This window comes from Fukomys damarensis, unplaced genomic scaffold (genome assembly GCF_012274545.1).
Source record: "Fukomys damarensis isolate Sample0158 unplaced genomic scaffold, DMR_v1.0_HiC HiC_scaffold_19, whole genome shotgun sequence".
NCBI classification, from domain to species: domain Eukaryota; kingdom Metazoa; phylum Chordata; class Mammalia; order Rodentia; family Bathyergidae; genus Fukomys; species Fukomys damarensis.
The window spans coordinates 56,841,913-56,854,816 of record NW_022900931.1 but is presented as its reverse complement, the minus strand read 5'-3'; the positions used below and the strand labels follow the sequence as shown (position 1 = coordinate 56,854,816).

At 49.5% G+C, this 12,904-nt stretch overlaps 2 protein-coding genes across 2 annotated transcripts in view; one reads left to right on the top strand and one right to left on the bottom strand.

The window, feature by feature from the left end:
* The first annotated feature begins 9,444 nt into the window (after nt 1-9,444).
* Nucleotides 9,445-12,475, top strand: Tyrobp (transmembrane immune signaling adaptor TYROBP). The gene is made up of 5 exons (XM_010631871.1): nt 9,445-9,567; nt 9,922-9,948; nt 10,095-10,229; nt 10,695-10,738; nt 12,241-12,475. Exons 1-5 carry the CDS (start codon nt 9,507-9,509, stop codon nt 12,307-12,309), a joined length of 336 nt encoding a protein of 111 aa, XP_010630173.1. The 5' UTR covers nt 9,445-9,506; the 3' UTR covers nt 12,310-12,475.
* A 278-nt stretch (nt 12,476-12,753) lies between these two features.
* Hcst (hematopoietic cell signal transducer) overlaps nt 12,754-12,904 on the bottom strand; it is a 5,218-nt gene continuing 5,067 nt past the window's right edge. Inside the window, exon 5 of the mRNA XM_010631948.1 lies at nt 12,754-12,794. Within this exon, the coding sequence (XP_010630250.1) occupies nt 12,754-12,794 (41 nt within the window). The remainder of the gene's footprint in view (nt 12,795-12,904) is intronic.

Here is a 12,904-nt window from a genome sequence, read left to right as displayed (position 1 = left end):
GCAGTGAAGGCATGTTACTCAGGGCAATTGGAGCTTAATCTTGCTGGGGTTTTTGGGAGCCAGTGTGGACTGTGCCCCTAATTTGTGCCGTGCAAAGGCAAAGGAACTGAGGCCTTCACCAACTCCCAAATAGTTGTGGGCTGTCCTCAGGGGCCTCAACCTCCTGCTCCTGTTAGCTTGCCTCACCCTTGGGCAGGATGGGTTCCAGTGTTAGAAAGAGCCTTGGAATGGCACCTGACTGTAATCCCAAGCATTCTAGGAGGCTGAAGTAGGAGGATCGGAAACTGGAGCCCAACCTGAGCAATTCAGCAACATAGTGAGATCCTGTGCCAAAATAAAAACATAACAAAGGGCTGGAGATGTAGGTCAGTGTAGAGGCGCTGGGTTCAATCTTCAGTACTGGATTCAATCTCAAGGGCCAGTATTTTTTGTTTTTTCTTAACCATGGTGCCAGCAAGAAGACAGAAGCTCTGGTATGCTCTAAGGAGCAGACATCGGCTGAAGTGAGGAAGAACAAAGCAGGCTGTACAGAGGGACGTGCAGGGAGAGAGGCCTGGAGGCCGTCCAGAGCTGACCAAGGTGTCACTTCCTCTGCTGTTTACATGCACCTTCCCTCAGAGCTGTGTCAGAACCGCAAACCTTCACACATCAATCTTTCCTTTCTTTTTTCTTTAAAAACCTTTAAGAAGTTTTCAGCTAGAGTTTTGCCAAACTGCTTAGTCACTCAGGCTGGACTTGGACTTGGGATCCTCCTGCTTCAGCCTCCCAGAGTACTGGAATTACAGGCACGTACCCGGCACCTACAGCATTCTTGACTCGGCTAGCTTAAGCCTCCAAGATATCTGTGCTCTTTCCAGCGTCTATTGCTTTGGAAGAGAACCCCCTCAGGTGGAGGTTTGAAACCAAGATTTTCAATTTCCCATGATTCTGTGGGTGAGCTTGATAGCCCTCCACATGGCGTTGACTGGGGTCACTCGAGCAGCTGCACTTGGTGGGTTGTGGGGTGGTATGGAGGAGCCAAAGTGATTTCAGTCACCTGTCTGGGGCTTTAGCAGCAGCTATCCCCTGGGGTGCCCTGGTTCTCCTCCACATGGTGTTGAGACAGCCGCCACCATGGGGACAGAGGGAGGTGCACTCCAGGCCCTTAAGTCAGGATCCATGAAAACGGTGCATTCTACCTTACCCCTCACCCTCCCAAACAATCTCATCAACCTCAAAACCCAGGCGCACCGTTAAAGGCAAGATGCCTTTGCCAGAGTGTCTCCAAAAATAAACTACGCGAGAAAATGAAACTATTTGGAGAATCACCACAGAGGGACAGAGGACGAACCAACTCCTGGAACCTTAACTTGGTCCCCATTAAAACCATTATCCAGGGGATTTAGCTCAGTGGTGCTGCTGCCTGCCTTGCAAGCACAAGGTCCTGAGTTCGATCCCTGGTACCAAAAACAAAACAAAACACAAATGGAAACCATTATCCATATTTTCTTCTGGGACTGTCAAGGACTTACAGCTGCTTTGATTAAAAAACAGTAGGGGAGGCCCAGTGGGTAACCAAAGCAGGGCAAAGCTTGGCATCTCAGCCTTCACATTTTATCTGTCCCTTTTGTCACCTTATAACTGTGGGTCAGGTCCCGCTCAGCTCTGCATGTTAATTGTTAAAGGAGCATCTGTCTGGTAAATACAAAGTCCATTAGCCCTAAGTTTACCCAACCTGTCTCGCCCCTCTTCAACACTGAGGACACCAAGATAACAGATGTGCAGAGCTTTCCACTGTGCTTACAACACCCTGCTCCAGATCCCTGCAGTGGTCACCTGGAAGTCCTCAGTCATCACCCTCAACCTGCAGTCACCTTGGATACTGGCTGAGCTCTCGTAAAACTGAGACTGGCTCCCTCGAGCGAGCGCAATCATCTCAAAGGAGCTGGATTGCCCCTGCAGATGAGAAGCCACCTTGCAGAACCCAAACAGCAATAATCATAACCAGACCCTGGCTCCCCATACAAGCTGGCCTTTGCCTTTGGTGACAGCCTGGTCTACCTTCAGCTCTCTTCCACAGGCTGCATCTTCTCTTTCTTTTCAATTCAAGTTCTGCCTGTTTTGTCCTACTTAGGGGCCTAGTTTTTAGTTTCTATTTGTAGCTGGGCCTGTTGGTACATTCCTATAATCCCAGCACTCTGGAAGCTGAGGCAGGAGGATCACAACTTTGAGCCCAGCCTGAGAAACTTAGGGACTTAGCAAAAATGGTCTCAAAATTTTAAAAAAATGTAAAAAGGGCTGGGAAACCAGGCACGGTGGTGCTTATCTGTAATCCTAACACTGAGGAAGCTGAGGCAGGAGGATCACTGTGTGTTTGAGGCAGCCTGGGCTACACAGCAAGACCTTATCTCAAAACATCTCCCTCCCATCGTCCCTAAAATCAGAGCTGGGGAATAACTCTGTGTGAAGGCCCTCTGTTCAATCCCCAGTACTGGGGCAGTAGGGAAGCAAGTCACAGGCCACCTCGGATTCCCTAACGAGAAGGGCAGCACATGCGTGTATACTAGGAGGGAGGAATTTCTTGGTCACTGACATCAGAGATTCTGCCACCGATGGCCCAGTTTCTTTCCTGATTAGCAGGCTAGAGCTGGTGTGGCCCCTCCAAGTGAGGGGTCTTGGCTCCTCCTGCCTTGTTTCTCTTTCCTTTTGCAATGTTCCCTGGTGGACCTGCTCTGTGAGCTCCCTCCACGCCTTTGAATCTCAGCAATGGAAGAATGAAAGAAGGGGAGCAGCGCACAGCCTTCTGCAGCAGCTCTGCCCCCCAAAGTGCCCACTTCCCTGCCGACACTGCAAGCAAGCGGCATGAGCCATGTGGCCGTCTAAATGCAAATGGAGTCAAGGGAAACATGGTCCTCGGTCTGGTGCCTTGTACCCTGCCGAAAATCCCATGGAAGAGGAGCATGGATAAAAGTATTGTTTTTATTTTTAATGAGGTAAAATATATATAACAAGCCAAGTATGATGCCTAGAATCCCAGCACTTTGGGAAGGCTGGGACAAGAGGATCATGAGTTTGAGCCCAGCCAGGACAGTTTGGCAATTTAGTGAGACCCTGTCTCAAAATAAAAAATCATAAGGGCCAAGGATGTAGCTCAGTATGAAGGCTCTGGGTTCAACTGCCATTATCACCAAACAACAACAACAACAGAACCCTGTAACATAAAAATTTCCCTCTTAGCCATTCGGTGTGTCGTAGTTCAGTGTTCGACACACTTATCGTGTTCTGCAACTCATCACCAACATCCATCTCCAGAATGCGTCTCACCTTCTAAAACTGAAGCTCTACACCCAATGTCAGGGTTTGAATGTGTCCCCCAAAAGTTCATGTGTTGGAACCTAATCCCTAATGAATTTTTATCCGGTACTGGGGATCAGACTCAGAACCTTTTACCTGCCAGGCAGGTGTGGCACCCTTGAGCTTCATCCCTATACCCCTAATGTTACCAGGTAGCCTGCTTCTAAAAGCGACTCACCAACTAAACGTTGCTGGGTTCTGGATTGCTCGCCTCTCCCTATTTTAACTCTCCCTGGAGTTAGAGTCCAGGTTCTTCTTGTAGCAAACAAAAAATCGAACAAAACAACCAAAAAAGCAGTGGCCAAGTTTATTCGAGAAAGTAAAAATGAAGAGTAGGAGAGAAACTGGCTCTGCAGAGCAAGCTTAGGCTGAGTAAAGGAAAAAAGAAGGTAGAAACCAAATTAAAAATACATGCTGTAGCCGGTTTGGCTCAGTGGTCGTGCCGTCTGCCTCACAAGTTCAAGGTCCCGAGTTCAATTCCTGGTACCAAAAAACAAAAACAAAAAACAAAAAAGCCCCCAAAACCATGCTGTGTCTAGATACAGTATGGGCTATCATGGAAAGTTAGGATAGCAACCTCTTCGTGGCATAGGTGTGTCCTTTATATTGTCCAAATCTTGAAGAAACTGGCCTTCTATATATGGATCCTGAGAGGTGGTGCTGGGATCCCACGTCACAGGCTGACATCAGGTCTAGGCCATCCTATTGAAAATTTGCTTGAGTTCTTGAGCGAAGTCCGCATGCAGGGCTTTGGGGACTGTTCTGCCCATGTGTCCCGGATCTTGTAACTAATGGGTCACACCTACTACACCAGCCAGCTTTGCCTCAGGTCTAACCTCCTATTTCACTAATGCAGCAGTGTTGAGGGTTGGGACCTTCAAGAGGTGATCAGGCCAGGCATGGTGGTGCACGCCTGTAATCCCAGGACTCTGGGAGGCCGAGACAGAGGAATCACAAGTTTGAGCCCAGTCTGGGCAATTTAGCAATTTATCAAGACTCTGTCTCAAAAAATGAAAAGTAAAAAAAGGGGGAGGTGCTGGGGATGTAGCTCAGTGTGAAAGCCCAGGGTTCAATCCCCAGTACTGGGACATAAGGGGGACGGTGATCAGGGCAGGCTCTGTCTTTGTACGTGGATGAACGTGGTTCCTCAGGACTGGTCCATCAACTTGGGAGCCAGTTTATATAAAAGCAATCTGGACAGGGTCTCACTAAGTCACTAAATTGCTCAGGCTTGGCTGGAACTTTCAAACCTCCTGCCTCAGCCTCCCAGAATGCAGACTTTACAGTGAACCCTCAAGTTGACTGGCCTGACACATGAACATCTTGGGTTAATGAGGTTAATGGAAAATTCATCTGCCTGTTTTTATCTACAGTGCATACCCAGGTAAACATCCAGATCTCAGCTGTACTGACTTACAACCAACTTGAGTTACAAGCAGCCTTGGAAACCAATCCAGTTTGTAAGTCAAAGGTCCACTCATACAGGCATTTGCCACCAGGCCCAGCTAACACCAGAATTTTTTTTTTTTTTTTGGTATGGGGGATCAAACTCAGGACCTCGTGCTTTTGAGGCAGGCATCGGCACCACTGAGCTAAATATCTGACCCTGACATCAGCATTTTTATCTGCCAAGAGCTTAAATATGTTTGGAACCCTTACATCTCTTCAGATATAAGAAGCCAGGTTTGGGCCAGGGATTTAGCTCAGTGGTTCTGCTGCCTGCCTTGCAAGCCCGAGGTCCTGAGTTCAATCCCCGATAATAAAACAAAAAGCAAAAAACAAAAACAAAGAAGCCAGGTTTAATCCAGCCTTTTACCATGGGTAGTTGTTTAGCCAAAATACAAAGAATAACTATTGAGCTGCTACGCTGTGTATTATGGATACAAACATGAATGGAACAGAAAGGTCACTATTCTCGTGGAATTTCCATTCTACTGGAAATGACAGGGAGTAAAAATGAGGAACACACAGATCTGAGAATTTCAGGTATGACAAATACCAGGAAGAAAAGGAAGCTGGTGTATATGTGTGTGTGTGCGCATGTGTGCGTGCATGTATGGAGGACTTTGGCTGTGGCGTCAGTGGTTTCCCACCTGGGGGGAGCAAAATTTTACAAAGGTGCCAGTTACACCAGTGCTCTGGGAAAAGCATCAAGGGCAGGCCCGGCTTGATTCATTCTCTGCCTCTGTAGCAGAAAACAGCAGAAGAGGTAATTTGTCAACAACAGGAGTTTATTTGGCTTACAGTTCTGGAGGCCGGGAAGTCTGAGCACACGGCGCCAGCATTTGGCAGGGGCTTGTGTGCTGAGTCACACGAGACAGAAGGTCAAATAACACAGTAGAGAAGGGGGAATCAGATGAATTCACCCTTTTCATTAGAAACTCACTCTCTTGATAAGGTGTTAATGCATTCATGAGGTGACCTCATCCCCTCTTTATGCGTGTGTACGTGTTGGAGGGGGATTGGGGATTGAATCCAAGACCTTTTCACTGAACTACATGCCTAGCCCTTTTGACTTTGTATTTTCAGTCAGTCTCACTAAGTCACTAAGTTGCCAAGGTTGAGCTCATACTTGTGATCCTTCTGCCTCAGCCTCCCAGGCCTGAGATACCATGCCCGTCCTTGTCCCCCTCTAAAGGTCCCACTGCTTCACACTGTTACAATACCAACATGAGTTTTGGAGAAGACATTTAAAAACCATAGTAGGAGAGCAGTGTGTGCAAAGGTCCTGAGGCAAGGCTAAATTGGACTTACTCAAGGAACAGCTAGGAGGCCAGTGTCTTCAGTCAACCAATGAGTAGTGTGAGGGAGAGAGGGGTAGATTGAAAGAAGAGAGGGAGGGGTGGGGAAGAGACCTTGCAGACCCTACCCATCTTGATGTAAACATAAGCTTGTATTTCTCTTGGATAAACAATTAGTAGCAGAAATGTGGGTTTCTAGGTGGGTAAATGCTTGGCTTTACAAGAAACCACCAGACCATCTTCCAAAGTGGTTGTTCTATTTCACATTGCCACCAGCGGCATGTGAGTTTTCCAACTGTTCCACATCTCTGCTGACTCTTGATTGGGTCAATCTTTTTAATTTTAGTCATTCTAATGGTTGGCCAGTAGTATTTCATTGCGGTTTTCATTTGTATTTCCCTAATGACTAATGATGTCAAACACTTTTCTACATACTTATTATTGAACGTTTATGTGTCTTTTGGCCACTTAAGAGATTAAGTTGTCTATTTTGTTGTCAATGGAGCCGGAACCCAGGGACTCGTTCACATGGTGAAGTGCTCTACAACTGACCTACACTCCAGCCATATCTGTCTGATTTTTTCAAAAGCTTCCTCTGGCTGTTGAGGGGAGGACAAGCTGCAGCTTCTATGGAGGCCAGCTGGCCGCAGGCAGACGGCCTGCTTTCTGGGACAGTGGGCTTTGACCTGGCCTGCTCCCAAGAGAGATTGGGCCACTTTGAAGGTCTCAAGTGAGGCTCTCAGCTTCCCACAGCCTGGGACTGTCACGGGTGCAACTCAGTCACTGGAATACCTTCTATTTCATCTTTTTTTTTTGAGATGGGGTCTCACTATGTAGTTCAGGCTGTCCACGAGTTCCTGTGTAGCCAGGCTGGCCTCAGACTCATGGCGATCCTCCTGCCTCAGCTTCCTGAGTGCTAGGATTACAGGCATGTGCTACCATGCTTGGCTCCATTTCATCTCTCTTCCCCCTACAGGGGGGACCTTATCCCCTGACGTGGCCCAGACAGCAGCCCAGCACTGTGTTCCATTGTCTGCACCAGCATGGTTATATCGGTTGCAAAATATATTGAAATATTTTCTTTTGAACCCTACAGCTCATATCCCCAAAATGCCCGTCACCTCCCCAGTCCCTTCCTTTGGGAACCCTTGAGCTTCCTTTCTGTCAGCAACTACAGGGGGTGTCTGGGTCTCCGGCCCAGCCTGATGGCCACATTTGTTCTCATTGAATGGTGCCTGAATGCCATGGCTGTGCCTTCTGGGGACAGCTCAGGCCTGGTAGGAGTTGGAGGATGGGGTTAGAAGGCTGATGCTGAAGGGCTAAGGGAGGGAGTTTTGCTTTGTTTTGTTTGTTGTTTGAGACAGAGTCTTGGTATTTGGTTCAGGCTGGCATTGAACTCACTATGTAGCACAGGCTGGCTTTAAATTCACAGTGATCCTCCTGCCTCAGCCTCCAGAGTGCTGGGATTACAAGGCATGCGTCACCACACTTGTCTGTTTTGTACTGTTCTGTTTTGTGGTACTAAGCACTGTAGTACTGGGATACATCTCCAGGCTTTTGCATTTTTTATTTTATTTTTAACTTTTCTTTTTTCGTTTTTGAGTCTGGACCTTGAACTCACTCTGTAGCTCAGGATGGCCTTAAACTTGAAGTGATCCTCCTGCCTCATTCTGCGGCGTGCAGGGATCACAGGTGTGCATCCCTGTGCTCCCAGTGCGCCTGGCTGTGGAGGGCTATTATCAGGGAGCCCAGAACTCAGCGCTGAACATGCTAATAACATTCACAGTGATGAGGATGATGATTAACATTTCACGAGCAATACAAGGTACCAGTCATTATTCTAATTGACCTCAAAGTCCTCACAATAAATTTTACCAGCACAGCAGCCCAGTTTCCTGCTCCTGTGTGGGCCACCACAGCCTTTCCCCGCCCACAGCCAGAGGGAGCCTGTGACCTCCAAACAGGGTCAGGGTCCCTCGAGTCTCTGACTAGCCAGGCTCACTCTGCTCAGCCTGCCTTGAGACTCCTGCTGTGCCCAGCAGGCCGAGGGTCTGAGCCTCCATGCTCTGACCAGGCCCTGGGGTTCTGCAGTGTCAGGACTCTGCCAGGCCTGGCCAGCGGTGACCATGAGTAGCCCTGAGCCTCCTGTGAGCCTCCAGAGCCCTCCCTTCCCCCACTGGCACCCAGCGTCTGCCCCGTGACCAGCGTCCAGCTTCCCCTTTCTTTCCTGAGCCCAGGCTGGGAGCACCAGGGTGTGACCTGTGGATGGGGGAGGGGGCTTCCTGCCCACTGTCATCCCCTGCACCCTAACCTCAGGTTCCTCCTTCTCCAGTCTCAGCTTGGGCTCCCTTGGGGGGCTAGAAGTCCCTGTCTCTGTCTGGGTGGCACCCTCAGTCCCTGCTCCCAGCCACTTCCTCACAGGGCAGCGTAGCCCAGCTCTGCCTAGCGCTCACCGAGTTATCCTCACCCGCCTCGCCTCAAGCCCAGGCCTGTCTGTGGTGTGTGTACCTGTGATGCTAATTCTCACCCTCTTGCTTGCTTCGCCGCAGTTTCCCCCTTCCCTTCTCTTTTTCTTTCCTTCTTTCTCTGGGCCCTGGGTCTCCTTTCCATCTTTGTTTGCTTTGTGACCTTGGGCAAGCATCTTTGCCTCTCTGTGGAGTGGGGATAAGAACACCTACTACAGCAGACGGCGGTGGGGATTAAATGATTTAACATTTGTGGCAGAAGCTCTGTTCATCATTAGTGCCCACACGCTGGTGTCCCTGTCTCAATAGCCTACAAATACCACAAGGATCTGATTACCAGATAATAATAATAATTTTAGCTGATGCTTCTAAAAAGCCGACACATGCCAGGCCTTCTTCTAGGTATGCCGATTCATATAATCTCCGCAAGAAACCTACCAAATACGTACTATTTTACTCCCGATCTTTAAAAAACAATTGTATTAATACACATTGACTGCCTGCACCCAGGGAGTGGGTACGTGGACATAACGCATCTTGATTCTTTTTTCCACCCCCTTCCCCTCCCCTCCCCCCTCTGTCCACCTCTTGGTCCCTTTCCTTTTTGGATTCTTCTTGATCCTTCCTTTTGGGAAGAGATCTATCATATGAATGAAGAAACTGAGGCCCAGAGACATTGAATGAAGAGGCAGAGCTGGCTTCAGTCATAGTCAGCCATGGGCCCTCTCGTTACAATGATGTCTGACCCTTGACTGGGGTTGGAGGCCAAGAACTAACACATTCAGCCATCAGGGAGGGCGGCCTGGCCCCTAGGCCAGAGTCTCTCTGGTGTTCTGTCTGTCTGTCCCTCCTCCTCCCGCTGTGTCCCCTCCTCCTCCTGCCACCACCCACTTCAGACTTCCTCCTTCACTTGCTTGGACTACACCACATCCACTGGCCCCTGGACTGTGGTGTCCGGCACGATATCATGGGGGGCCTGGAACCCTTCTGGCAGCTTCTACTCCTTCCTCTCCTTCTGACTGTGGCGGGTGAGTTGGGGGCTTCTGCAATCACCTCCCGAGTCCCCAGGTTCAGCCAGGGGCAGGGCAGCGAGCAGTGTGAGAGGACAAACTCCAAGCCGGGGTTGGTGGGAGCAGGTTCCCCCAAACTTACGGGTCTCTGCCTGAGCCAGAGATCCCAAAATTTGGCCCCTGGTAGAAGCAGAAGGAGGGGACAAACAAGGATGTCACAACAGGGCAGGCGGGTACAGAAGCCACATGTCGAACAGCCTTGACACGAGTGCGCCAGGTCCTGTCAGATGCTGTTGTCCGCTTTTCCGAGCTTTTATCCTTCCACAGCTCAGCCACAGCTCCGTGCCTCAGTTTATCTTTTTCCCTCCTCAGGTGTCAGTCCTGTCCAGGCTCAGAGTGGTAAGGCTGGACTCTGCCATCCCTCTCCCTACCTCCGCCCTTTCCCATCTTGTCCCTTCCCAGCCTTTCCAGACTTCCTCCTGCTGATGTCTACCCCCAGTGTCCCGCCCACACCGACCTCCCCAACCCCTGTGCTGCATTTGTAGGATGCAACTGCACCCCCATGAGCGCTGGGGTGCTAGCGGGGATCGTGCTGGGGGACCTGGTGCTGACCCTGCTCATTGCCCTGGCTGTGTACTCTCTGGGCCGACTGGTCCCTCGGGGGCGAAAGACCGCCCAAAGTAAGTGGGGCTGGTCTGGGACACAGAGGGCTGAACGAACTAGCGCAGGTAGGGCTAACCCCCAGCAGGCCACAGACATTAGGGGATGGTGATGGAGGGTCTGGTTTTAAAACAACAAAATAGGGCCAGGATTTAGCTCAGTGATTTGCAAGGGCAAGGTCCCGAGTTCGATCCCTGGTACCAAAAAATAAAAATAAAAAATAAAAACCCCAAAACTATATAGTTTATTTGTACACCTATGGTCTAAGCATTCTGGCTGGAGTAGGACACACAAGTTCAAGCCCCACTGGGACAATTTAGCCACTTAGTGGGGGCCTATATTAATGGGTTAAAAGGCCTGAGGGTGTAGCTAAGTGTAAAGGTCTTGGGATCAATCCCCAGTACCTGAATAAGTCAATAAATCAATAAATCCCAATCCATGGCCCTGTCCATCTTTGTACCCTTTCTCCCCGACCCTCACCCTAGTGGCCCGGAAGCAGCCCATTACTGAGACAGAATCACCTTATCAGGTAAGGAAACCAGACTCTTTCTCACCTCTCCTGCCTATTCTCACCTCTCACTCCTGCCTACTCTGTCTACAGACACCCTAACACCTCTCTCCCAGCAACTCTGTCCAAACCCATGTTAACCCAACCTTATGCTAAGCTTAGAACGTGTAGAGAGGAAATGTGACTCTGTCTTTGTAAGATCGGTATAGTAACACAGGCCTATAATTCCAGCACTCTGGGAAGTTGAGGCAGGAGGATCTCAAGTTAGCAATTTAGCAACTTAGTAAGACTCTGTTTCAAAATAAGAAATACAAAGGTCTGGGAATATCACTTAGTGCAAAGGCCCTGATTCAATCCCCAGTACTGGGTGGGATGGGGTGGGGAAGAAAAGAGCAAGACTAGGCCTAACCAGGCCCAACCAGGCCCTGAGTTGTTCTGGAGAAAGTCTGGCTCTAGGACAGGCTGATTCCTGGGAGAAGCCCTCAGTAGGGCAGAGGACAGAATTCAGGCCTAGTTCAGCAACTCTAAAGAGAGGAGTCCTAGTATTTGGGGGGATAGTGAATCCTACATCCCTTTGAGAAGCTGACAAAAGCTACAAACTCCTCCGAAAACTACACACACACACACACACATGTCCTCCATATATAGTCAGGGTGATACCAGGGTCTTTGAACCCCTTCTTAGAAATCAGGATGTGTGGCCTGGCTCAGTGGTTGAGCACTTACTTGGCATGAACGATGCCCTGGGCCCATCCCTGGCACCAAACACACAAATCATGATGTGGACTGACTTCATCCAGCTTTCCCTCTCCATCAAGGCTCCTCCTTTGCGGGGGATCACAAGATCCTCTGAGACCCTTCCCCAGAAACACATGGGAGTCCCAACTGGTCCCTGCTATACGATACATAGATTCTGCCCCTTGGTTCCACAGGCCCCGTCCCACCCATGTTTGTGAACCCTGAAGTCTAATTTATTGTCAGCAACTGTCTTTCCCGATTTGCCTCAATTGTGGATACAAAGTATAAGACATCTTGAGTTTTCCAGCAAGGCATTACCCTGATTTATCCAGCCCCACAGCATTTGTATGTGCCACATGCTGGGCCCATGGCAACAGAGATTACAGCCTAGTTGAGGAGACAGATTTGCAGCAAATTAACAAAATCATTTTGAGGAAGCCACCATGAAGAAAATAAAGCAGGCCAATATGATAGTGATTGGAGGGGGCAATATAGAGAAGGAAACTGAGAAATGCCCTCTGAGGACGTGACGTGAGCTGAGACTTGAAGGGTAAGGAGGTTGAAGGTCTAGGGAACCCATATTCTAGGAAGAGGGAACAGCCTGTGCAAAGGCACTGAGGCTAGAGCACAGTGATAAAGCAGAGGGGAAAGAGGAACACAGAATGTACTTGAATAAAATTCAGATCTCTTCCGTGGCTCTAAGGTTGAAGAAGCTTGCCAGCCATTAGAAGAAGGTTGGATTTGGTTTTAAATTTATTTGTTGGGCCCCTTTCACTGTCCCTTTAGGAGCTCCAAGGCACAAGGTCAGACATCTACAGCGACCTCAACACGCAGCGGCAGCCATATTACAAATGAGTCCAAATTACACCTCTCAACAACCTGATGCCTGGATCCAGCCACTTCTGATGCCCACACAACACCTCATTTCTACTCCTACTGGGATACAGATCCACAGAGTGCCCTCCCTGAGCTACCAGATCTCTCCTCAATATTGCCCCCAAATAAACAATGGAGCACAAAAGCGAAAATTTGCTGTTATGTCTGATCCCTGGGCTGAGGGACTGGGGGGTCCTGAGGGGTCTTTGGTTTAGAAACAGCTGTGGAGGGGGGCTGGCTTTAAGAACCTTAAGGTTCTTTTGACGAAGAATAAAACTGGAGAATTGTAAACGCTTTATTTCCATCCAGAAGAGAGGGTGTGTGCACGCCTGTGTGCCCCCGCGTGTACTTGTGTGGTCTTCGATGATGCCCCCCAGAGTCCGGGACGAGAAGGCCAGAAGTCAGGGGCTGAAGTTGCAGGGGTCAGCCCCTACGAGGCATGTTGCTGTAGACTCTCGTGTCTTCTGGGGGTGGGGGAGAGAAACCATGAAGCCTGACCACCCACTGCCTGCCCCATTTCTACACCCTCCTGGGGACCCCCTGCCTCTGGGGTTTCCTCAGGGGTTCCCCCACA